Genomic DNA, 26945 nt, shown 5'->3' with positions numbered 1-26945 from the left:
ATTGCAAAATAATAATGTAATAGCAGATTTGTATTGTTTGTACATACATACTGTTGAAAATACTTGTTTGTGCTTTTTAAAATTTCTTGAAAATCAGTAAATATTAAAATGCTGTGTGACAATGGACATACACCATTATTCCAGAGCACTCTGTATTCTGCTGTGATGATCAGGTTGTGTAGAATCTAAAAGTTGTAAGAAAGGAAATTATGGCAAGACACGAAACACGAAATAATAATGCCCCCCCCCCCCCCCCCCACACACACACACACAAAACAAACAAAAAACAAAAAAAAGTTTAGGCCTACTAGGGACCACGGGGCTCATCTTAACTCTTAGCTCAGGTCTTCTGCCTTTTCTTGGCACAGTATGCCTTCATCTTCTGGCTCTGAGTCTGCTTCCTCTCATATGTCCACTTAGGTCTGGTGGTGCCTGTACACTTTTTGCTTGAGAGACACAGTGGGAGCACTCCCTGCAGGATGGCCTGTTGGTATTGAGTTTGGTTCTCAGTCGTCTTTAATGGGATCTGCAGTTCCGCTAAGTCTAATTTAACAGAAGGTGATCCACTTGGCTGTGGACGCATATCCTCTACTTGTCGCTGTGAGGATCCTTTTGGTGATCCAGGAGTGATTCAGGTGGGTCATGTGCCCATAGAAAGTCAGTCACCTTTTCCTCATACATGTGACTATGTCTTCCTGATGTTCATAGAGCTCATTATTGTGCCCGATTCTGTGGGTACCATCTTCCTCTCTTATGGGTCCTAGTATTCTCCTCGGGATCTTCCTCTCTTTAAGTTCTAGTTTCCTGAGTGGGCCCTTTAGATTCATCAAGAGGCACTCAGATGCATGGAGTGCAGAGGGTGTTACTACCAAGTTGTAGTGCTTCAGCTTTGTGTTCGTGGATAGGTACTGGGAGGTATAGATGTTCTTCCAGGAATGATAGGCCCCTCTCTAACTTGGTGCACCCTGGCATCTATGGTCAAGGTTTCACTTTTGCATGCTGAGATCCACTCTCCCAAGTACTTGACTGCAGGAACTTTACAGATAGTATTGTTTCCTAGTGGGGTTGTAGAAGAAGCCTGCTTGATATTGGTGATAAACTCAGTCTTCTGTATGTTGACCCTCAAGCCAGTTTTTACAACACTGTAGGGGCTCTGTAGTTGGTGAGTAGCCTCCTCCATACTGTTGGCCAGTAGGATGAGTTCATCAGCAAAGGCTAGACAGGGACCATTGAGGTTGTCTTTCTTGTACCCAAGCTTCAGTCCTACTTCTCATGACAATGTGGAAGTCCACTCTCTTAAGATTTTCTCCTCAATACAGTTGAAGAGGATGCAAGAGAGGCCATCCCTCTGCCTGACTCCTGTCTGGATGGGAAAGCTCACTGTGTGTTCGTGCCTGAACTTGACTTTGGAGGTGGTGTTCTTCAGGGTAGCTTGGACCAGTCTGGTAGTCTTCCCATCTAGGCCTAGTTCCCACAGGGTAGAAAAGAGGGTCTGCCGATCTATTGAGTCATATGCCTTTTGGAAGTGTACCATAATGGCTACCCAGAGGTGTCCTCCCCTCGGCTCTTATATGAGAGGATGGTCTTGATGTTTTGAATCTGTTCTGTGCAGGACCTACTCACACAGAACCTGGTATTCACCTAGTTGGGAGTCTAGCTGTTTGGTGACACTATTTTTCCGAGCTTTAGAGAAGAACTCGTAGGTTATAAGCAACAAGAAGATGCCTCTGTAGTTGTTGAGGTCAGTCTTACTTCCTTTCTTGTGTAGTGGGTGGATCACAGCTGAGATGCATCCCTCTGGCAAGTCCTCTGTTTTCCAAATGTCTTGAATGATCTGGATGATACTCTGCCGGGACTGCTCATCTATGTGCTTCTACATTTCTGCAATTATATCATCTTCACCTGAAGTATTTATATTTATTGTAAACTGATTACTTTGGTCTTGAAAAAGATAATAGTTTTTATCAAGTTATGTGACAAATCTGATACATTAAACTCAGTTTTCACACTGCAAGTTTTCATAATAATGCCTGTATTTTAGCTCCATGTATTTCATCATGTCAGGTAGGTCCCTTTTCTTCTCCTTATGAAGTTTCAGCGCCCCATTGTAGGGAAGCCAAAGACCAGAAGGCAACAGAAAGTTTTTTATTTAATATTTATAACCATTTTTTAGAATACAGTGTTGTTGCCATGGGCAAAGCACATTGTGACTACGACGCAAGCTTACGCCTCGAGGACCATCACTACACAGCTTCAACCAGAGTACATCATCAATTTTCAAAGCATGTGGCTTTGTTAAAACCAACTCAGTGGATCCTAAGTCCTTGAACATCATCATCTGAATGGTCAGTTTTATAGGGTTGACAAAGGCCTCAGCAATGACATACTTCCATTCTGAAGTAATCATATTTCTTGATTCTTTCTTTTCTTGATCCTGTGAAGTTGCTGTTACAAGGTAGGAAACTAAGACCTTAGCATAAAAACTCCTGATGTACTTATGTAAATACTTGCCGCTGACAGGCTACTAATAAAGCACTAAAACTGTCCAGTTGTTCTGCCAGTGGTCAGACCATATAATTAGTTTGTGTTCCATACCTTCCTCAAACATACTATAATTGTTAGTCACAAATTTAGGCTGACAGGAAATGATTCCCACTGAACCTCTCCTTGCAGTGAATTCATTCCACAAATTTACTGTGATGTTTCCGGTACCAGTGCCATATACCGTGAAATTATACAACAGTTGTCTAGTAGAGTATCGTGGAATGCATCAACGTATGACAAAATAAAACCTGTTGTAGGTCAACACACATTACATGTATATTGCTGTTCCTTTTAGCCATTTCCATATCGATTTTATCACTTTGAATGCTTGGTCTGCTTTTGTGTTATGCAACTGATACTCAAGTCTGGTGTTATGCAGTTCTGTTTTGCCAGAAGCTGCGATCATTTTGTGAAACAACAAATCGCACTGTCTGCAAGTATATGACCTAGGTGTCCTGAAACACAAATTAAAACCTGTTTGAAACTCACTTTGATAGGCTGACCTACTTATTGATCCATCAGGAAAATTTTTGGTAAATGATCAATACATTGAGTAGAAGTTGAGATTGGGGTGCAGACATTCTTTTGAGGATTTATTGCTGCTTTAATGTTTCATGTGCTCTGGGGAACTCGAAATGTGTTCCCGAATCAGAGCCTTGTTATCATTTGATATGACATGTGGCCTATTGAAATGTGTTCTCTCGGCTGTCTTCAGGAGTGGTCATTCTAGCTTTTAGTTTATGTCAAAGAGTCTGTATTCATCATTTTTTGACACACTTCTTCTGAACGGACTGTGTATTTGAAAGTAGCTTGTTTCTGTGAAGTATCTTCTGTCTTACTGTTCTTTCGTCTGGCTGGCTTGCCTATTTCCTTGATTTTATGAAGTAAGTAGACTGCTCATCATACATAAAGGCGTGATATTCTTTGTACAGCATTAACTAATTTACGGGTTTATGCTCTTGCCCCATTTTTTGAGCTTGCTTCGGGATTGCATGCAAGATCCTGAATCATGCAAACAATCAATATTACTACCCAATATTCAACTAGATTATCATATTTCACATTCTCTTTTAATAATACAGCAGTGCTCAGATTGTGTATTATTTTTTTCGTCAATGATAACTACAGAACTGTACTTAATTTTACTCATGTTACGTATTCTTACTGCAATGTTTTCAGAAGATGCGCATAATGTACTTCGTCAGAGCAGTGTACTCTAGAGGGCCTATGCTACTCTATATACATATGTCTTTTTAAAAAACCCATACATCTTTATTCCATATACCTGCGTTGGAGGCTACCTTTTCTTTTTGTGATTTATGTCCTAATCCAACATCACAAAGCTATTTCCTCTTAATATTCTGCCAGTTGCCGATGTTAATTTTCCATTTTTGTGCCTTATTTGCATGTTTCAAACAATTGGCAGTGTCATCATGCTACATTTGGCCATTCTTGTAACATAGAGCATGAAAACTCTCTCTCTTTACTCGCTGTTCAGTGCTGACCTCAAACAGTAAACAGGTCAGCTATTACGGCAGGCAATCCAGACTTCCATACACAACATTATTCCACGTGGTTCTACAAAATGTCAAAATATGCCACACAGCGTTATTCGTGCGCCCACTACAAATACTTTTCACCTTCTGCTTGTGGTCTGTTGGGGGTTTGGTGGGACATAGTTATGTTCAACATAAAGGCACACAGTACCACCTGATTTTCAAAATCTGAGACAGTGGGAGAGGAGGGATTGAGTACTTGATAAATATTTGTAGAGCTATTTAAACACCTTTGTGAAGGTCTGCGTTCATATACAAACTGTGATTTTTTGCTTTTTGTAAGTAACTATGTACTAAAAGTTTCATAATTGGCTCCAATAAGCCACACAATTTGATAGTGTACAAATATAATTTTGTATGTGACTTGATTTATTTAAATGCTTGAGGGTTTGCACCTACTCATCGTCATAGATTGTGTCCAGATTTATGGTATCTGCAGAGCTCGTCCAGGCATCAAAGTGACAGAAGAGGGAGTGCCAGATAGTTGAGTGTCTAGAAAGAACATCATTCGTAGTGTGGTTTAGGTGTGACATGAGGTGTTTGTGTGCGTGGTGTCCAGGCAGCTGTTAGCACAGTGGAAAGAGTACAGAACAATGATCCATAGGGTCAAGTCTCTATGCAGAAAAGTTTTTCAATTTTTACATTGCTTACACTGCTAATATACCGAAATTGTGCTCAGTGTATTGTATTTACTAATATCTTCATAAAATGCATGAAAAGGAAAGGCAAAGGAAAATTTAGGATGGCAAATAAATTTCTGGGAAGGCATAGTAAGGCATACACAAAAACTTCAAACATAAAGTTATATACTTTCAATATATTACAGTTCCCTTACAGGTGCTTGGGCAATAACTATTGTAAAATTGGGAAACTAATTTTCTTGGCATCTTACACACTTTATAAATGCCACTTTTTTACATTTACATGCTTGTTTTAATGTTTCTGTAGAAAAACAAGCACTGTTTACATTCATAAAAGGTTCTCTCTCTTTGGACACTTTTAAAGCAAACCATGCATAACGATGTCCTGTGTGCCTGAATTACAATCCCTTCTTGGAAAGGTCTTTGCAGAGTCTTCGTGGATGCTGCTAAGTACAGTCCATTCTTGGAATTTTATTTTCTCAATTCCAAATTTTCCTTTGCCTTTTCTCATGCATGCAATATTCATTTTGGTTTATATGCAGTGTAAATAATGTAAGAAATTAAAAAAATTACCCACACTATCTTTCTGCTGTGTCATCTGCTTTCTGGAAACTACGTAAATATAAATGGCTCATGCCTCACCCAAGCTGTGCCAATAATGCTTTTTAAAAAAAAGATCAGGTCTAGTGAGAAGTGAAGAGATGGTTAAAGTACTAAAGACATTTTTGGTATGTGTACATACGAGATTATTCTCAACTCTTAAGTCTGAACAAATGTACGTAATGCTGGTGAGAGTGCATGTGCGCGTGTGCATTAAACAATATATCTGTATAATCTGGCATAAGAAATTAGTGATTTTTTTCCCTGGTTTTTTCTGTAATTAACCTCTTGTCTTCCCACAGCTTTTTAAATTGTATTTGCTCTTTGGGATCCGCTGCCTTACTTTCACAACATTGTTTTACAGGAGCTCACTGACATGTAGCTGTGCACTGACAAGGCCATATGTGTCCTTTGTCCTTTCTATTGTGTTATGAGCAAGCTGCTGTCCCCAAAGAAGTATGTTGATCCTGGGGTTCGCTCTTAAGTGAATTGTTGTAGAATAACTGTCAAATTTATGTTGGTTCAACCCATCATTAATATCTATCTGTGGTAACTTTTTCATCAGTTCTATCATACATGCTCTTTATTTTGATCGTGGCATTTAAATAAAAAATTAGTGTTTTCTGTTCTGTTGGGCATGGCCAGGCTGTACTTAATTTTCTGAAATAGAAGAAGGGGAAGAAAGGGAAAGGGGTAGGTTGGAAATGATGTCACCTAGCCACCTGGGGAATTGCGGTATTGCAGCGACACAAAAATATGTGCCAGACCTGGACTTGAACATGTATGCTCCACTTCTCTAGAAAGGTTGCTTTAACTGACTTGACTACCTGCACATGCCTCCCATCCAACCCAATTTATCAACTTATTGCAAGCTGCATTTTAGTGTGCCTCATCTGGTACACTTCGTACTTGCAAATTCTTGATTTCCATAGAGGTTTGAATGGTAGTTGAGCATCCACACTGAAGCCTATGTCATAGAGCCATCACACTCGATTATATTAATGTAACTGAGTATTGTTGTTCTGTCAGTCACGTTCTGCTAGCATTACTAAGGAACTATCTATATTACTAAACAGCTAAAACTGTCACCAGGTCAGAGTTGCAGGTTGCTTCTTTCTGTGGCAACAAAAATATGCTCTTCAACGTTTCATATAATATTTGACCAAATTAAAACACTGTCATAATCTACTCGTTAGGAAGTGTACACTAGATTAACAGTTTAACAAAACAAGTTAGGCATTAATGTTATAAACTATCTTTCTGACTTGAGCTGTAGTAACTCACCCAAGCTATATTCATCCAATATTTCAGACTGAGAGCACTTAGGAGCTTCCAACAAATTTTAAACATTGTGTCAAACTTCAGTAACCTTTGCTTGCTTATAGCCCCACAAAAAAATGAAGTTTGTTTATTAAATTTTTAAATAATGGGAAATCCAGGATGGAATTAACAATATATGAAAAGGGTAGTTGCCATTCACCATACAGTGGAGATGCTGAGTCGCAGAAAACCACAACAAGAAGACTGTCGGAAAGTTAGCTTTGTCAAAAGTAGACAACATACACACACGCAAACGCGACTAACACAGATGTGACTTCAGTCTCTGGCAGCTAGAGCGAGACCACGAGCAGCAGAGCATTATGGAAGATGCAACCGGTTGGGGGTAAGGAGGAGGCTGGGGCAGGGAGGGGGAGGGATAGCAGGGTAGAGGTCAGGGACAGTAAAGTGCTGCTGTGAGCGTGCAGGGATGACATGGAGAGTGTGGCAGCTAGGTGCAGTCGGGAGGTTAGATGGAGGGCAGTGGAGAGGGTGGGGTTAGCAGAAAAGGAGAGAAGTAAAAGGACTGGGTGCATTGATGGAACAAAGGGCTGTGTAGTGCTTGAATGGGAACAGGAAAGGGGCTAGATTGGTAAGGACAATGGCTAACGAAGGTTGAGGCCAGGAGGGTTATGGGAACGTGGAATATATTGCAGGGAGAATTCCCACCTGCGCAGTTCAGAAAAGCTGGTGTTGATGGGAAGGATTCAGATGGCACAGGCTGTGAAGCAGTCATTGAAATGAAGGACGTCATGTTCGGCGGTGGGGGGAGATGCACAGTAACTGGTCGTAATTGGGCATTTTGGGTGTTGGGGTTAATAAACGTTAGGAAGTGTGTGCAGGGATGGGCCTAAGGATTTGAGGAGAAACTGGAGATCCTGCTGGATTTCTGGAATGGGGTCACTGTGACAGCATTTGTAGCTGGATGTATCTGACAGCTCGCTGATTCCTTTTACCAGATAATCCTTGCAATTCAAAACAACTGGAGTGGAGCCTTTGTCAGCAGGTAGGATTATGAGGTTGGGATCAGTTTTTAGGTGGTAAATTGCTGATCTTTCTGCAGATGTAAGGTTAGTTTGCATGTTAAGGGATTTGGGGAATGGTGGTGAGGCAAGGTTCAAGGTTAAGAAATACTGGAAAGTTAACAGGATGTGATTTGGGGGCAGTGGTGGTGGATGGTGGTTGGCTCGGGGTGAACTGAGTCAGGCAGGGTTCAACATTGCTCTTTGGTTGAGCTTGATTGGTAGGGTTGCTGGTGAAAAAGTGTTTCCATTGTAGGGACTGGGAGAAAGAGAGAAGGACCTTAACAAGTCCTACATTATTGAATTTGGGATGGGACAAAAGGTGAGGCCTTTGGAAAGGACTGATACTTCTTCAGGGCTAAGGTGTTTGTTTCATTACTTTGTTTCGGATCTGTATTCTATGTGGTGGTGGGAGGGAATTTTGAAGGATTGGGTAAGTGTAGTAGGTGTGCGAGACAGGGCTTGTCAGCTATAAGGGGATGTGGGGGAGGTTTGGAGGTTGTTGTAGAGATGGCTGGAGTAGGAAGTGAGCAGGTTGGAGAGTTTTTGGGGTGACATTGTGCATGTTGATCTAGTTCGTGGAGGGCAAGATTTTCAATGTGTGTTATGGGATGCAGGAATTCGGGATTGCATAGAAGGAGAATTTTATGGATGGACAGAAGGTATTGCAAGGTGGTTTGGGCCTGATTGATTTGGTTTTGCAGGACTGTGTTGTTGAGGACTAAGGATTAGTGGAATCTGAACAGATGGAGGTCATTGTGGAAGGAATGGTGGTAGACATAGATGGGTAATTTGATGGTAAGGTCATTTGGGGGGATTCCATGGACCAAGCAACAACACAGGAACAGTATCTGGGGCTCTAATCTGGCTAGGGATAAGGAAGCTTTTCTGTATTGATGTAGATGGAAGGAGCAAGGATCCATGATAGTGGAAAAAATACGTAAAAATACATAAACAATGTAGAATCTAGTCACTTCTGCTGTCCTCCTTTTGACACTTACCAACACACAGATGTACAACCCACTTAACAAGTATTTTTATTTTTCATTTGATCTCATTGCAACTTCAAGCGAATTTCAGCTGGTTTTCACCTTTCACTAACTCGCTAATCCCTCATATTGTCCATACCTGTAAAACCCCACCTCCCTGGCCTCGTGGCACATATCCCTGTAATAGACCTAGATGCAAGACCTGCCCCATACATCCTCCCACCACCATCTACTCCAGTCCTGTCACAAACATCACCTATCCCACCAAAGGTAGGGCTACCTGAAAGACATGTGATCTACAAGCTAATCTGCAGCCACCGTGCTTCATTCTATGTGGCCGTGACAACCAACAATGCGTGTATGGTCACTGAGAAACTGTGACCAAGAAACAAGTGCATCACCCTGTTCCCGAGCCCGCCGCCTAACACAATATACTCCATTTCAATGACTGCTTCACAGTCTGTGCCAGCTGGATCCTTTGCACCAGCACCAGCTTTTCTGAACTGCATAGGTGGGAACTCTCCCTGCAATATAGCCTACGTTCCCATAACCCTCCTGGCCTCAACCTTCATTAGTTGTCATCCTTACCCATCTAGCCCCTTTCCCTGTTCCCGTTCCAGCACAACACAACCCTCTATTCCACCAATGCACCCAGTTCTTTTACTTCTCTCCTTTTCTACTAACTCCACCCACTCTACCCCGCCTTCCGTCTAACCTGCCAACTGCACTTAGTTGCCCACTCTCCATCTCGTCCCTGCAGGCTCCCAGTAGCGCTTTACCATCTCCAACCTCTACCCTGCAGGCTCCCAGTAGCGCTTTACCATCTCCAACCTCTACCCTGCTAACTCCTGCTCCCCTCCCCGTTCCAGTCGCCTCCTTGCCACCACCCAGTTGCCTTTCCCATAATCCTCGGGTGCTCACAGTCTGGCTCTAGTTGCCGAAGATTGTGGTCATGTGTGTGTTAGTTATGTTTACATGGGTGTGTGTATGTTGTCTACTTCTGACAAAGGCCTTGTTAGCTGAAAGCTAACTTTCCAACAGTCTTTTTGTTGTGGCTTTCTGCGACTTGGCATCCCTGCTATATGATGAGTAGCAACTATCCTTTTCATATATTGGTTATTAAATGTTTGTTGTTTGTGCTCTATCAGTTACACTGCAGTGGAGTACCGTATTTACTCGAATCTAAGCCGCACCAGAAAAATGAGACTCGAAATAAAGGGGAAAAAAAATTTCCCGAATCTAAGCCGCAGCTGAAATTTGGGACTCGAAATTCAAGGGGAGAGAAAAGTTTTAGGCCGCACCTTCAAATCGAAACAAAGTTGGTCCATTGTAATATGAGACACAATTCAGGTTGAATGAATGACGATACAGCTACAGTAGTTTGGTTCGAGCCGTAAGCTTAGCAGTTAAGCTTTACCATGAAGCCATTGCTATGCGTCAGGCGCTCCGTCCTTATTTATAGGGGTACCCTTCGTTTTTCACGTGCTTCGTCTGGTTTGAATTGATTGCTTATTTTTCTTTGATCTGATAATTGCCGTTCTCTTTGTTATGGGTGTTTTCGTCACTCTAAGCTGAAAATGCATTACTGTACTGTGTCATGCATTGTTTGTCGCATTCCGATAATGAATGTTCACGACCTGTCGCCGCTCGCGGCATGGTTTGCTTTTGTGCGTGCTACCGCCGCTTACAATAAAAAAAAAAAGAGAGAGTAATTGTCTCAGTAGCGAAACAATGGCAAGAGACTGCTATTTGATGTTATTTACACTGCTGCTTTCTTTGATAATGATCAACAAGAACCAAATAATAAATTGCGTATGATAGAAGATGTTCTGAACGGGAGTTTTGCGAAAAAATTTTCTCCGTTTGAAAATCTTTGCAAGCGCCTATTTAGTACATTATTTTCTGCACAGAAATTAGAGTCCCTTGGATTTAAAAATCTAGTCAATTGCTGCGCTTTATTTCTGACTGTATCACTATTAGGCTTAAGAATAATACGAATATGAACATGACATATGTGTATACTTCCGCGTTTGTGTTGTCTCACTCTAGTTTCATAGTTTATTAGGCAGACAGGATTTAAATGAGATAGCAGCAAACACGAAAGAATACATGGCAAAATGTTTATATTCGTATTATTCTTATGGTGACCTTTCCATCAGTCCCTATACCAGTTCCAAACCGAACAATCCATTGCCCTCACCCACCTAATCCTTCACCTACACATCCACTCAGCCAATCAACACACCCATCAACTCCTGTCCCTAATAAAAGTCCTCAATCTTTCCTCTCCCACATCCACACCGGTTGTTCAGAGCATCCTCCTACAGGCCAACCGCAAATTAGAACAACATGCCACCCTTCACCTAAAAAAACTATCCAATCTCCTGGTTTCCCACCTCCGGAAAGGCAACTCACTCACCCTTCACAACCATTCCAGCAAACCTCAACCTCCTCTCATTGCACACAAACCTAGTCTCTCCCATCTACTCAATCTCCCACTTCCAGCTCCACTCCCTCCAAAACCTCAAAATTCCAATCAACACAATCTGGAACCACAACACCCCAACTCAGTAGTTAACCTCTCCTCCAAACCTCTCTCCCAATCCGAAACCTCTGTCCTATCCAAAGGCCTCACCTTCAGCCCCACTCCCAGATTTAACCAAATAGCCCTTGTCAAAGATTTACTGTCCTACACCCGTACTCTCTGCTGGAAATATCACTTTGCCACGAAGAAAAATGATCCTAATCCTACTCCTAATGATCCAACTCCCCAAGATACTATCCAAATTGAACCATGCCTGGAACAGTTCCGTCCTCCGTCACAGCGGGACCCACCTCCTCTTCCTCAAAATCACCCTCTCCTAACCTTCCAGGAATTTCTGACTTCCAGCCTTGCCTCTCAATCCTTCTTAAAAAACCTTAATCCTACTCCCAACATCACCACTGCTGAAGCCCAGGCTATCCGTGATCTGAAGGCTGACCAATCCATCGTCATTCTTCCGGCAGACAAGGGTTCCACGACTGTGGTACTTGATCGTCGGGAGTACGTGGCTGAGGGACTGCGTCAGCTTTCAGACAACACTACTTACAAAGTTTGCCATGGTAATCCCATTCCTGATGTCCAGGCGGAGCTTCAAGGAATCCTCAGAACCTTAGGCCCCCTACAAAACCTTTCACCTGACTCCATCAACCTCCTGACCCCACCAACACCCCGCACCCCTACCTTCTACCTTCTTCCCAAAATTCACAAACCCAATCATCCCGGCCGTCCCATTGTAGCTGGTTACCAAGCCCCCACAGAACGCATCTCTGCCTACGTAGATCAACACCTTCAACCCATTACATGCAGTCTCCCATCCTTCATCAAAGACACCAACCACTTTCTCGAACGCCTGGAATCCCTACCCAGTCTGTTACCCCCGGAAACCATCCTTGTAACCATTGATGCCACTTCCTTATACACAAATATTCCGCATGTCCAGGGCCTCGCTGCGATGGAGCACTTCCTTTCACGCCGATCACCTGCCGCCCTACCTAAAACCTCTTTCCTCATTACCTTAGCCAGCTTCATCCTGACCCACAACTTCTTCACTTTTGAAGGCCAGACATACCAACAATTAAAGGGAACAGCCATGGGTACCAGGATGGCCCCCTCGTACGCCAACCTTTTCATGGGTCGCTTAGAGGAAGCCTTCTTGGTTACCCAGGCCTGCCAACCCAAAGTTTGGTACAGATTTATTGATGACATTTTCATGATCTGGACTCACAGTGAAGAAAAACTCCAGAATTTCCTCTCCAACCTCAACTCCTTTGGTTCCATCAGATTCACCTGGTCCTACTCTAAATCCCATGCCACTTTCCTTGACGTTGACCTCCACCTGTCCAATGGCCAGCTTCACACGTCCGCCCACATCAAACCCACCAACAAGCAACAGTACCTCCATTATGACAGCTGCCACCCATTCCACATCAAACGGTCCCTTCCCTACAGCCTAGGTCTTTGTGGCAAACTAATCTGCTCCAGTCCGGTATCCCTGAACCATTACACCGACAACCTGAAAACAGCTTTCGCATCCCGCAACTACCCTCCTGACCTGGTACAGAAGGAAATTACCACAGCCACTTGCTCATCCCCTCAAACCCAGAACCTCCCACTGAAGAACCCCAAAAGTGTCCCACTTGTGACAGGATACTTTTTTGGGACTGGATCAGACTCTGAATGTGGCTCTCCAGCAGGGATACGACTTCCTCAAACCCTGCCCTGAAATGAGAGCCATCCTTCATGAAATCCTCCCCACTTTCTTCATTGCTTCATTTTCCTTCAATTCTTCTGACTTGGACGAGGAGGAGCCATTGGTTCCAAAAGCTTGCACATTCCTGTATCATTTGTGTGTTTCCCATGCTGCCGCTTAGTGAGTAGATTTTTGTTGTTTACCCATATTAGAGAAAGCTTTTGACAATGTTAACTGGAATACTCTCTTTCAAATTCTGAAGGTGGCAGGGGTAAAATACAGGGAGCGAAACACTATTTACAGTTTGTACAGAAACCAGATGGCAGTTATAAGAGTCGAGGGGCATGAAAGGGAAGCAGTGGTTGGGAAAGGTGTAAGACAGGGTTGTAGCCTCTCCCCGATGTTATTCAATCTGTATATTGAGCAAGCAGTAAAGGAAACAAAAGAAAAATTCGGAGTAGGTATTAAAATTCATGGAGAAGAAGTAAAAACTTTGAGGTTCGCCGATGACATTGTAATTCTGTCAGAGACAGCAAAGGACTTGGAAGAGCAGTTGAACGGAATGGACAGTGTCTTGAAAGGAGGATATAAGATGAACATCAACAAAAGCAAAACGAGGATAATGGAATGCAGTCAAATTAAGTCGGGTGATGCTGAGGGAATTAGATTAGGAAATGAGACACTTAAAGTAGTAAAGGAGTTTTGCTATTTAGGGAGTAAAATAACCGATGATGGTCGAAGTAGAGAGGATATAAAATGTAGACTGGCAATGGCAAGGAAAGCGTTTCTCAAGAAGAGGAATTTGTTAACATCGGGTATAGATTTAAGTGTCAGGAAGTCGTTTCTGAAAGTATTTGTATGGAGTGTAGCCATGTATGGAAGTGAAAATGGACGATAACTAGTTTGGACAAGAAGAGAATAGAAGCTTTTGAAATGTGGTGCTACAGAAGAATGCTGAAGATAAGGTGGGTAGATCACGTAACTAATGAGGAGGTACTGAATAGGATTGGGGAGAAGAGAAGTCTGTGGCACAACTTGACTAGAAGAAGGGATCGGTTGGTAGGACATGTTTTGAGGCATCAAGGGATCACAAATTTAGCATTGGAGGGCAGTGTGGAGGGTAAAAATCGTAGAGGGAGACCAAGAGATGAATACACTAAGCAGATTCAGAAGGATGTAGGTTGCAGTAGATACTGGGAGATGAAGAAGCTTGCACAGGATAGAGTAGCATGGAGAGCTGCATCAAACCAGTCTCAGGACTGAAGACCACAACAACAACCCATATTATATTATAGTTTCAAATGATTATACATTTTGTATTTATGAATTTGGCCAGCTATGGAGCACATACAAATTGAGACTTGTGGTGTTTCTTTTTCTTCCTTTTTTCCCAGTTCTCCATTTTCTCTCCAACCGCTCGTCTCTTATATGTCCACACACTATTTGGTCAAGGTTTTGGCTTATATTCTCCATAGCTTGCGTTTTCTATCAGTATCCTGAAATGATTCCTGCCACACACTATTTCTTCTGTAACACCATTTTTGTGTGTATCTTTTCTTCATTGCTTCTATCCATACTACAGTTTTCTTCTGATTTCTTATCGTGGTAGTTTTGTGTTAATTTTTATGCATATTCTTCTTTCTTTGTTTGTGTTACACAATCCATTAGCTTAGATCCATTCCCCAAGGTGTTTGTTTATCAGCTTTTTTATTCTGTGATCTGTCATCATAAATTTTGCTCTATAATGTTGGTGTTCTATACACTTGGGTTTTTCATAAGGTATTTTTAGCCCAATCTTTTCAGCAATTTCATGTAATAGATCAAGCATAACAGTTGCGTCTGTTCTCAGTTATCAGCACTATATCATCCTCAAAGACTAAACATTTTATTTCAAATTTGTTCTTTCCTTGTTCTATGTACACACCTTTTACACCTCTGTTTTCTAATGTGTGTTTCCATGTTTTTACTATTTTATCTAAAATCAGGTGAAAGAGAATTTGGGGCAGTCCATCTCCTTGTGGATCTCCTGTTTTTGTTTTGAACATTTCAGAGATTTCACCTTGAAATTTATTCCTTGATGTTGTGTTTGTGAGTGTTTGTTCAACAAGTCTTCTGGTATTTTCATCTATCCCTGATGTGTATATTATTCGACATAGTGTTTGTCTGTCAACTGAGTTGTAAGCTTTCTTGAAGCCTACAAAAGTAACTACTGTGTTTTTATTTTGCATACCTCTCACTCTCAAAATGGTTTTTAGGTTAAGAATTTGTTCTACACATGATCTGCCTTTCGTAAATCCTGCGTGGTACTCTCCTATCTTAGATCGCACTTGTTCCTCTATTCTGTTTAGAAGTGCTTTAGACAATATTTTGTAAGTTAATGGTAACAAGGAGACACCCCTATAGTTGTTGCTGTCTGTTTTCTCTCTTTTTTGTGGTGAGTGCTTTTTCCAGTCACTGAATAAGATTCCTTTTGTCCAAGTGTCTTTAATTACCCCATGAATTTCTGCCATGCGGATAAGCTCCTTAGTTTCCACATTTCTGCTACTATCCCAGCCTCTCCTGGCATTTTGTAATTCTTCAGCGACTTGGTAATCATTTCTATTTCTTATATTGTATGTGGCTCTGATGGCGGATTTTCATGTTGTGGAATTGTTATTTGTCAATAGACTTTTCACAATTATTAGATTTTCAAAGTATTCAGCTAAAAGTTGGCATGTTTCTTTATTGCTTAAAATCATTGATTATTATATATGTATACAGTGTTAGGTAATAGTGCTCTGATTTAAGGGGGGGGGGGGGGGGGTGAATATTTTGAGTTTATTGAAATGCAATTACTCTATTAAATTTGGTAGTTCTGTGATTGTAGATATGTTACTAAAATTCCATTTTAAAGCTTACTAGCTTTTTTGTGTGTGTTCTCCGTAGGACCGAGTACGTGTTCAATTTTGATAACAAGTTTGAAATCCATGATGACATCGAGGTCCTGAAACGAATGGGCATGGTACTAGGTAAGATAAAAATTGTTTTTGATGCTACAGTGATTTATTTTGCTAATTTATATTTGTGTAGTTTAAATGGTAAAAAATTCGTTTACAGTTAGAAGTAAGCATCAAGCTATTTATCAATCAGTTTGCAACTGGAATTTGTTTCTTGACACGAATCATTTTGTTCTGTTACGTGCAGTTGTGTGTTAATAGTTTTATACAATTGAAAACTGTTTTATTTCAGCATCTTGACTCTAGTGTTAAAGTAAATAGCATTAACATTGAAACATTTAGCTAACAAAAATAAGAGATCTAAACTTGGTCTTGAAGTGACTACTGTAAGAAAAAATATCTGAAACAAGCACTGTAAGGCATCATAAGGTCATATATTGAATAAGCCTGGTGACAAAGTGGGTGTTGCACTAGAAATCTAAGGGTTAAAGGTTCAATGCTCAGTCAGCATGAAGATTATTATTCATTCTTTCACTTTAGAAATGGTTTGTATATGAGAAAAAGGATGAGCCCACCTGTTCAGAGCTGTTTGTCCCTTGTAACAGGTTGGTTAATTCAGTTAAAAGTTGAATGAAGGTAAACGGACTAAGTCTCGTACAATGCTATGGCTTTCAAACAGATCTTCTGGTGATGACGGCTTCAGTTATACCCAAAATAAACAGGAATATTTGTAGATTATAGACTTCCATTATCTAATATGAAACAGTGTTGAAAATGTTTGCTCAATCCTAGTTGTGATGACTCTCAGTAACATGTGCTACACTGTGTGTATAGCATTAACTAAGAGTGTCACAAACAGGGGATCACTTTCACTCAACCGAATGTAAATCTGCTTGATGTGCAACTGTGTCACAAGCAAATATTTTATTCCATTCCATTTTTAGGAATATTTTAATGAAATCCAAAGCCATAGTCTTTGATCTCAAATAAAATCAGATGTGAATAGGAAGAAAAATAATTCTATTTTACTCATCTAGAAAAAGTTATGTTGTTTAAGATCCTGATTATATGTTTTTTGAACCAACTCTCAGCCATCTTCAATCAAGTGTATTCGTTGGCACCCAGTGTTCATAGGCTACCGGTGCCATTGTCATTTTGAATAAATGCTTGTGCTGCACCACTTTAAAATACTAAAGCAAGTGAACTCTGTCATTTTGACCAACATGGTGCAGTGATCCTCTTAAAAACGATGCATCCTAATGCCCAAAATTATTTTATTCAAAATAAGAAAAACATTTACCGCTTATTTGCAGTTTCCTTCTTCGTGTATTTAGTTTTTTGTTTGATTACATCTACAGCCATACTCTGCAGATCATTGTGAAGTGTGGCAGAAGGCATATCCCATTGTACCAGCATTAGGATTCTTTCCCATTGTGCCCCATTCACATATGGAGCACCAGAAGAATGATTGCTTACATGCCTGTATGTGCACTGTAATTATCTGTCAGAGAGAAATGTAAGCGGTTCTAACACATTTCTAGAATCATCACTTATAGTTGGTTCTAGAAATGTTAAAAGTATGTTTTAGTTTGTGTATGTCTTAAATTGTCCGCAGCTCAGTTCTTTTAGCATCATCGTGACATTATCCCGTGAGTCAAACGAAACCTGTGACCACTCATGCTATGATATCTCGTATCTGTTAAATTTAAAGTTAGCCCAGTTTGGCACAGGTTCCACACATATCAGCATATTCCAGGATACATAGGATACAAGTTTTTTTATACAGTCTTCTTTGTGGACTTACAGCGTTTCCTTATTATTCTACCAATGAGCTGCAGTCTTCCACCTTCTTTACCTACATCTAAGACTGTGATTGTTCAGTTTTGTACAAATTGTTATACCCAGGTAGGTAAATGAGTTTACCGATTCCACCTATGACTGTGTTGACGTAGCCATAGGGTAATACAATTTTTTGTTTTGTGAAGTGCACATTTTTATATTTTAAGTAAGTTACCAATTTTTGCATCACTTGGATATCTTACCAAGGTCTGACTTTCTGCGCACTTCTTTCAGATGGTACTTAATTATAGAGAAATACATTGGTACATTTCTTCAAAAAATCTGAGGTCATTATTATTATCCACAAGGTCATTAATGTACAATATGAACAGCAAGGGCCTCAAGAAACTTCCCCGGGGCACATCTGAAGTTATTTCTACACCTGTCAGACACTTCATCCTATATAACTTGCTGCATCCGCTCTACCAAAGAACTCTCAGTCCAGTCAAAACTTTTTGATAGTAAGCATACAGGTTATAATGAGTCAAATGCTCTCTGGATGTCAAGAAATACTGCACCTACCTGACTCCCTTGATCTGTGGATTTCAGTGTGTCATGTGAGAAAGGATCAACTTGGGTTTAACATGATTGATGTTTTTGTAATTCGTCCTGGTTGGTCTGGAGCAGGACATTGTTAGACGCACAAGGTCTATTCAAAAACTTGCGGAACATTCGTAATTTCGCGCCAATGTTGTGCTGGAGCATAATGGGGTTGGCATCTCTGCACACACCTTTTTTTTATGTTTAACTACTGGAAGTCTGATTGTTATCTGTCTGCCAGTTATTGTTCAGTGCTGTATTGAGTAGAACAATGTGTCGCACAGTTTGCAAATTTTGAGATGGCAGAGTTAGAAGAACAACACATCTATGTTAAATTTTGCATGAATCTCAAGACGAACCTGTACAGAGACACACCAAATTTTGCAGGAGGCCTTAGATGATGAGTGCTTAAACCATACTCGGTGTTATGAATGGTTCACATGGTTTAAAAATGGCCGAACAGAAGTTAAAAGATAACCCTCTTTCACAGTGCCCTTTAACATCTACTGACAATGCTCGTGTCAGAAAAGCCAACGAAATTGTGCGTTCCAATTGAAGACTGACTGTTGTCTATTTCAGAAGAAGGCCTTCTGGCTGAAAGCTTTCATATTTAATAGACTTTTCGTTGTGCCTGTCTGCGACTTGGTTTCTCCTCTGTATTGTGAGTCGCTTTTTCTAATATTGTCTGTCCTGGATTTTCCATTGTTTTAGTGTCCATTATGAGATATATGTATGGACGTTTACAGTTTCTTTTTGAAGCCTTCCACTTTACTCAAAACCAGGGGACCACAATCTGTTGTGGGAACAGTGCTGCAGATTTTGCACTTTATTGGAACTCCATGAGCAAGCCTGGTATTCTCAACTTCCCCCAGTGGGTTCACCACTCTTTGGTGTGTTTGTGCTTGGCTACCCAGGTCCCCAGCCTTTGCAGTACCTCTTCCCTTTCCATGCCGCATGTCTGTCCTCCCTCCTTTGAGGAACATGTCATGGATATTTTTGGGAATTCATGTTCCAGTTTCAATAGCCCAGCATCAGAACAGTCCCTCATCTGTTTTTCTTTCATTATTCATCTCTGCTTTGGCGTTCGAGGTTTCACTTTGTTTCTTCTTCCTCCCTATGTGCTCCTGAAGGCCGGCACATGTATTCGATCCATAACAGGTGACTGGGTAATGCATAATTCTCAACCCCAGATCAACAGGTAGAGCTTGCGTGGTACAGGCCAGGCCGAGGAGAGATGGTTGCCTGAGCTGTTACCTTCTCCTCTCTGCAGGAGTTCGGAAGGTGTGAATAATCACCCAAGGCAGGTGAGGGCCCTCTTAGGGGACTCCCAGTTGGAAGGAGCATGGCATCCAATACGCTGGTCATTGTGGGGGATTTTTTTCATAATGAGCCAATCATCATCTGAGCCTAGGTCTATGAAACATGAACAGAATGAGGTTAAAGATTCAAAGGCACTCTCAGCTGCCCCATGGTTCCTCATGGTATCATGTATCAATGGTGGTCAGTCCTTTGCTACTGTTAATTCTTTATTTTTCAGGAAGATGTTGATGCATTTGCAGGCCCTGTGAAACCCTGCTCTCTCTTATATAATGGGACTTTACTTCTGTAGACCAGTTGTGATTTTCAAGCCCAACAACTGCATACAGCTTTGCTCCTCCACGGCTATCCTATTTTTATCGAGGCCCATCATGCACTGAATACTTCGTATGGTGTTATTTACACTCGGGTGCTTGATGGTTTGACCAAGGGAGAAATCCAAGCTTACTTTTCTGACCAGGGGATCTCTGCATCCATCGGGTAATGAAGAAGGTTGATACAACCTTGGTGCCTACACGCATTCCTTTTTCTGATGTTTTATCTAGTAATTCTTCCATCCAAGATCAAAAAAGGCTATGAAATCATCACATTCTGACTGTACATTCCAGATCCGATGCATTGCTACCACTGTCAGTGTTACTCGATAAGTAGGCCACAGAGGAGATCAGAGTGAAGGGAAAAGTACCTCACTCTGTCGCTCTCATGTTGTTGGCTAGTCGAAAACCCTTATTTTACCATTTACAGTACCATTCTTGCTCCACCCTTACTCCACGAAGGACATGGCCATGCAGATTTGCGACCTCCAATTTGGTACTGCAGTTGTAAAATTGCCCAATATCACATAGTATCCCAGTCTTCTTCTCCTAAAGATTTGCAACAATCCATCAAATATTTGCCCCCATGGTGAAATCACCTGCTACACAAATGGCAGGCCAGGAAAGGACAGAAGGAATATTCCAACAAAGGCTTCTACGTCCCTCCAGCCGACAACTGCGCTTGTCTGCCAACTGTAAAGGCTCTAAGGAATCGACGAAATGCAAACGACTTTCTCCTTCCCAGACTCAAAGATCCTCGTAAACGGTGTCTCTGCATGATACCCTCACCCAGCTGACCTCCATTTCGCTGATGCACACTGCCTACTGTTTTTTGCCCCCTCAGGCCCATCAGTGAGAATGCCGACACCTCTGTAGATTGCATGGAACAGGATCCTCCAGCCTCTGTGCCCTGAAGCAGTGAGTTTTCAAAGGCTGGCACTCCACAACCACCGAGGGGACTACCCTGTATTTATTCCCTCCTCCCCATTTCCCATTATGACTCTTGTCCAGTGGAACATTCAAGGCATTAGGTCCATTAAGGAGGAATTACGGCTGCTCATGGAATTTGGGGAATTGCAGCTATCGGTTGTTTTCTGCCTCTAAGTAACAAAATTGCCTCTTTTTGACTGCTTTGACCTCTTGCGTTTCCTTCCAGCTTCACTTCTCCTTTGCAGCCTTCACCAAACGTCATTTCCCCAGTTGTGATGACCGCATAGAGCACCTTATGAATGTTACGCTTACCGCCACAGAACAATCTGTACCTCTCACCTCATCTTTCCCACACTGTGTCCCAGTCCCATGGCAGCACGATTCACGCATGGGAACATCATCTCTGCCTTTTTAACTGTCATCCTACGATGGCGAACTGTGTTCTTTATAAGCAGTTGTGTGTGCAGAGACGTTGCGTTCTTTGAGATAGGAAAAAAGTTAGCTGGATCTCATTTACCAGTTCTTTTAACTCTCTCTCTCTCTCTCTCTCTCTCTCTCTCTCTCTCTCTCTCACCTGTCATGCAGGGCAACCTCCATTGGCTCTCTGAGACAAAGGTCCATTCCGCGATTTTCAGCCTGCCCATAGCAGGTAATGTCATTGTGGACCCTGTAGCTAACTCTAACCACTTAGGCCGCTATTTTGTGGAGATTTTCTACCCATTATCACCCCGCCTTCCATCCTTAGAAACAAGTGGGGAAGTCTTGGGTGATATCCTTCTTCTCTCAGAATCGTAAATGCTACTACAGTGCCACCCTTACTATGAGGAAGCTGGACCATGTTCTCACATCATCCCATCCCGATCTTCCGCCCCTGGGCCAATGTTCACCTTCAGATGTTGCAGCACATTTCTCTTGTGGGCAAGCACTTTCTCCTTCATACTTACAATCGCATTTGGACAGGTGGCATGTTTTCCAGGCACTGCCGTGAAGCCAATATCAAATCCATACCTAAGCCCAGTAAGTTATTTATAGTAACTGTAAATCACAAATGCTGAATTACTACAAAATGAAAAACCCTTGTAACTTACATTTTTTAAAAAAATTACATGGTTTCTAAATTCTGAAAATTCTTGGAAATACGTTCTCCTCCTCCCCCCCCCCCCCCCCCCCAAAAAAAAAAAAAAAAAAAAAAAAAATTACAGTCTAGTAAGAAGTTTTCATGACAAATGTTCATAAAAACACAAAATATTAAGATATACAGGGACTAGTGATGTAATAATGAAAGATTGTGCAGAAACAAGGGAAAAAGTAGAATGTTAGAATCCAAAATTTCAAATTGTACCTGTCTGACACATGGCCTCATACGAGAAATCTTTAGAAGTTGGGTTAAATATGTAAATAAATGTGTGAATTGCATGTACTTTTTACTTAGCTGAATATGATACACTAGCATACAAAAGACGAACACTGCAACACATTCAAAATTTCAAAAATTGTGGAGCAGTAAAAGAATATGTCATCTGCTAGTGGCAACTCACAGCGCGAGTTAACCTCGAAAGATTTAGTGGAAGTGGTATGCGAACTCGGAGTGACTTAACTTTTGAAAAATTGAAGAAGTTAAATCTGATAACAAATCGTGATGTAATATTTCTGTTTGTGCCAAATAGAAATGGAATGACAAAAATCGACACAAAATAATAAATTATTTAAAACACAACAATAATTAGAGCACTTCAAATATTATTTACACTCCAGATTAAAAATATGGGCATTTATTGTCTGATTTTAGTATAATAGAAAGATTAACATCTAGTAATTTTGCCCAGATGTGGTACATAATTTAATAAACTGTTGTTTCCATCTACATGCCTTTAAATTTAATTCTTTATGTTTCCTAATTTCACAACCTTGAAAATTCGCTAGTGGCAGCATTAACTTTCAGCAACCGAAAGATACTAATGAACTCCAAAATGAAATTTTTACTCTGCAGCAGTGTGTGCACTGATATGAATCTTCCTGGCACATTAAAACTGTACGTTAGACTGAGACTTGAACTTGGCACTTTTGCCTTTCATGGGCAAGTGCTGTACCAAATGAGCTACCGAAGCACAACTCAAGATGATCTGCCAGGAAATTTTATATCAGCACACTCTGTTGCAGAGTGAAAATTTCATTCTGTAAACTTCCCCAGGCTGTGGTAAGCCATTTCTCGACAATATCATTTCTTCCAGGAATACTACTCTTGCAAGTTGCAGGAAAGATTCTGTGAAGTTTGGAAGATAGTTGAGACACTGGCGGCAAAAAGCTGAGAGTACGGCTTGCGAGTTACGGTTCGTTAAATCAGTCGGTAGGGCATTTGCCTGCAAAAGGCAAATGTCCCAAGTTTGGATCGCTTTCTGGCACACAGTTTTAATCTGGCAGGATGTTTCAGTACTAACAAACTGCTTTCTGCATGCCCTCTTCCACTTTACATCATTACATAGTTTCTGTTCTGTTACAAAGTCAAAATGGTATGGTAACAGTTTTTTGGTGGGAGGGGGGGGGGGGGGGAGTTATAGAAGCCCTGATCCTGACTTTTTCTTGGCAGTGGCGGTGTTCAGGTGAGAAAACAGTCCATACACTTCATGTAAAGCAGGCCCACAGCCTCTGTAAATTATTTAAATGCCCAGCATTTTGGTGTAACTGTTTTTATTGTGCAATTGCAGTTTCAGTCTATGTGCTATTGTCAAGTATTTTCTTCTTCCTGAAACATTCCTGTTTGTGGAGGTTCTTCATAGAGTCTCTTCCAGTTTTCTCTCTCTTCCCCGACAGTGTACGGTCCCTCCCATTATAATCCTTTTTGATTCCCATCACCCTTCAACTGACCTTGTCGTCTTGTTCATGGTCTTCCAGTTGGCCTGCAAAGAGCATTGACGTATAATAAGAGGAGGCGGTGCTACAGACTTTGGCTGTACATTGCTCCGAAGCTGGCACCGCCATGAAAGTAGCCCCTAAACATTTGCAGATTGCTGTCGACAATTGCTTCTTGTTCCAACGTTATGAGAAGGAAAGTTGCTACTCACCATGTAGCGGAGATGCTGAGTCACAGATAGGCACAACAAAAAGACTCTCACAATTATAGCTTTTGGCTATTAAGGCCTTTGTCAAAAACACACACACACACACACACACACACACACACACACACACACACACACACAAACTGCAGTCTCAGGCAACTGAAACCACACTTTGTGTACATATGTGTGTGTATTGTTGACAAAGGCCTTAATGGCCGAAAGCTAAGCTATAAATGTGAGTCTTTTTCTTGTACCTATCTGCTACTCAGCATCTCCGCCATATGGTGAGTAGCAACTTTCCTTCTCACAATATTGTTACATTCCATCATGGATTTTCCATTGTTTGATTGCATCTTGATAACTGTGTGTCAGGAAGGCAATTCCAGATTTTTTTCAGGAAGGCAATTCCAGATTTTTTTTTCTGGCCTTCAAGGCATGTTTGATCCAGTAATAGGGTGCATTTGGCCTCTTTAATATAATTTGCTTTTTGTTACAGCTTTTGAATAACCAAAACCTGAAGTGTGTGGTAGGAAGAGGCTGCTGTTGTTGTTCAGCATTTTCCTTAATATGGAATGATTAAACTGTTGCTCAGTCTTTGTGAACACATTTTGCTGTGTTTGGATGGTTTGCAATATTTCCTTCTCACCGCATTCAGCCAGAGTATGAAAGGTGGCTACACTGAGCCACAGCGCCAAAGATCGCGCCACAGAGTATTGTTCCGCCGCCTCCACTGGCAGTGCTTATTGAGACGTAGCGGCAGGCAGTTCTTACCGAGAAGTTGTGGTGGACACTGCTTGTCGTGAAGACAGAGTGAGATGTGATAGTGGAGAGTGTTGTTCCATGTTTTATGCAGTGGTTTGATGGGAGAGATAGCAGATGTTGTTCTAATGGAGATATTGTAATGGTCAGAGTGCATTTCGTCAATATATATGGAGGTATTTTCTTTTATTCTTTCAGTGACCTGAATAATGTGTCATTACAGGCTCAGTCAACAAAGCATCTGGCGTGTGTTCTTGTATTAGAGTGTAATTCTGATTTTCTTGCGCAATTATAGTATTTCTAATTTTCTTTTATTACGTCAGTATAATTGGTATTTAAAAATTCTTGTCTTGTTGAAGAAGAACCGTGCCAGATGTGCGTTGAGTCATACTACCACATACAGAACAGCTACACTTGTGTTTGTTGTTTCGTAGGTTTTATAGTTGCTGGGGACTTAATTAATTAACTGTGTTAACGAAAATTTTCTTACATTCTTTGTTGTCATTCTAAACAGTCAGATTGCGTACTAAAACTAGTAAGGGCCAGCCGTTTACGAAACAGCGTAATCGGACATACAGCGACAGAAAATTAAAAAGTATTTGCATTGCATTCTTGTATCTTTATTATAATAAAGCCCCCATGCACGTGTGTGTGTGTGGGTGTTTTTTAAATACCTCCATATATATTGACGAAATGCACTCTGACCATTACAATATCTCCATTAGAACAACATCTGCTATCTCTCCCATCAAACCACTGCATAAGACATGGAACAACACTCTCCACTATCACATCTCACTCTGTCTTCATGACAAGCAGTGTCCACCACAACTTCTCGGTAAGAACTGCCTGCCGCTACGTCTCAATAAGCACTGCCAGTGGAGGCGGCGGAACAATACTCTCTGGCGCGATCTTTGGCGCTGTGGCTCAGTGTAGCCACCTTTCAAGTGCTCTTAAAATTGTATTGATAGTAAATTTAAAGTCAGATTACCTGGAATAAAACCACTATAGTAAAAGTAACCAGCACAATTAAAATTCATGTATATAAAAGAAAATATATCACTTGAACAAGTCCACTTGTGAATGAAATGTTCATTATGTGAATGACATGTGGTTCCTTACACTTTAGTCTTTAATCATAATGACTAGTATATATGTAAATGATGCAAGCTGGTTTCTCTCCATGGCAGATATTGACAACTCCCCTTATTCCTCAGACTGCTTTATTGCAGCTGTCCATGCTACTGTATCCTGTGCAAGCTTCTTCATCTCCCAGGTATTCATCTCTCGGTCTCCCTCTAAGATTTTTACCCTCCAATACTAAATTGGTGATCCCTTGATGCCTCAGAACATGTCCTACCAGCTGATCCCTTCTTCTAGTCAGGTTGTGCCACAAACGCCTCTTTTCCCCAATTCTATTCAATACCTCCTCATTAGTTATGTGATATAGCCAACTAATCTTCAGCATTCTTCTGTACCACCACATTTCGAAAACTTCTATTCTCTTCTTGTCCAAACTATTTATCGTCCATGTAGCATCTATTTTTACCAAAATTCACACTTGTTTGGTAAAATGTGCATCTATTTTTGTCAAAAATCACATCAGTTTTTTTGTTTGTAAATGATTAGTTGCACAAATTTAAACTGTTGTCACACTAAATGGCTGGAATATTTGCTTTTAAAAAAAATGAGAGAGGAGGAGGAGGAGAAGAAGAAGAAGAAGAAGAAGAAGAAGAAGAATGTCTACAAAAGCTGTCTACAAAAGCTTTCATGGGCGTTCGTAGTTATGCAACCCTCACATGACAATGCAACAGATACAACTGACAAGGCTGTTAATGTAGAATTACAACTGAAAGTAACTTCAATTGAACATTAGGGAAAGAATTTCAGCTTTGTCAGAAAAAGTGACAAATTTTGTTTTCCAATCACTATAGTGGTGGGTGCTGACGCTATATAGTGGCTGCTGGCCGCAAGCATAAACAAACTAGAATGTTGACCACCGGAGGAGAAAGAACATTGCAGAGAGACAAGCCCTGCCTCCTTCTTGCAGGGCAGCGGCCTACATCTGTGTTCCGCTAAAGCAGAACTGACACATTGTCACGGGAATCGCCAATCCCGTCTCGTGTTGTGAAGTTTACAATCGAAATCCATTATGGGCCAGGATTAGTCATTCATCTCATTTCAAAGTAAGAAAGCAATGAGCACGCACAACTCACAGCATTTAGAAACAGCTACCACGCAGTTTCTAGTTGAGGTTGGGAGAGTATTGTTAACGAGGTAGTTCAGGCCCGATCTCTAGTGGTATTACACACAGCCACAGTTCAAAACATCTACTACCTAACTTGCCATG

At 41.2% G+C, this 26945-nt stretch overlaps 1 protein-coding gene across 1 annotated transcript in view; it reads left to right on the top strand.

Moving 5' to 3' along the window:
• LOC126162888 (transcription factor Dp-1) overlaps window positions 1–26945 on the top strand; it is a 235072-nt gene that overhangs the window by 190227 nt on the left and 17900 nt on the right. Inside the window, exon 9 of the mRNA XM_049919688.1 lies at window positions 15827–15909. Within this exon, the coding sequence (XP_049775645.1) occupies window positions 15827–15909 (83 nt within the window). The remainder of the gene's footprint in view (window positions 1–15826; window positions 15910–26945) is intronic.

This window comes from Schistocerca cancellata, chromosome 2 (assembly GCF_023864275.1).
Source record: "Schistocerca cancellata isolate TAMUIC-IGC-003103 chromosome 2, iqSchCanc2.1, whole genome shotgun sequence".
Classification (NCBI taxonomy): domain Eukaryota; kingdom Metazoa; phylum Arthropoda; class Insecta; order Orthoptera; family Acrididae; genus Schistocerca; species Schistocerca cancellata.
Note: the sequence above shows the minus strand (reverse complement) of the source record. Positions and strands in the feature narration are given on the sequence as shown.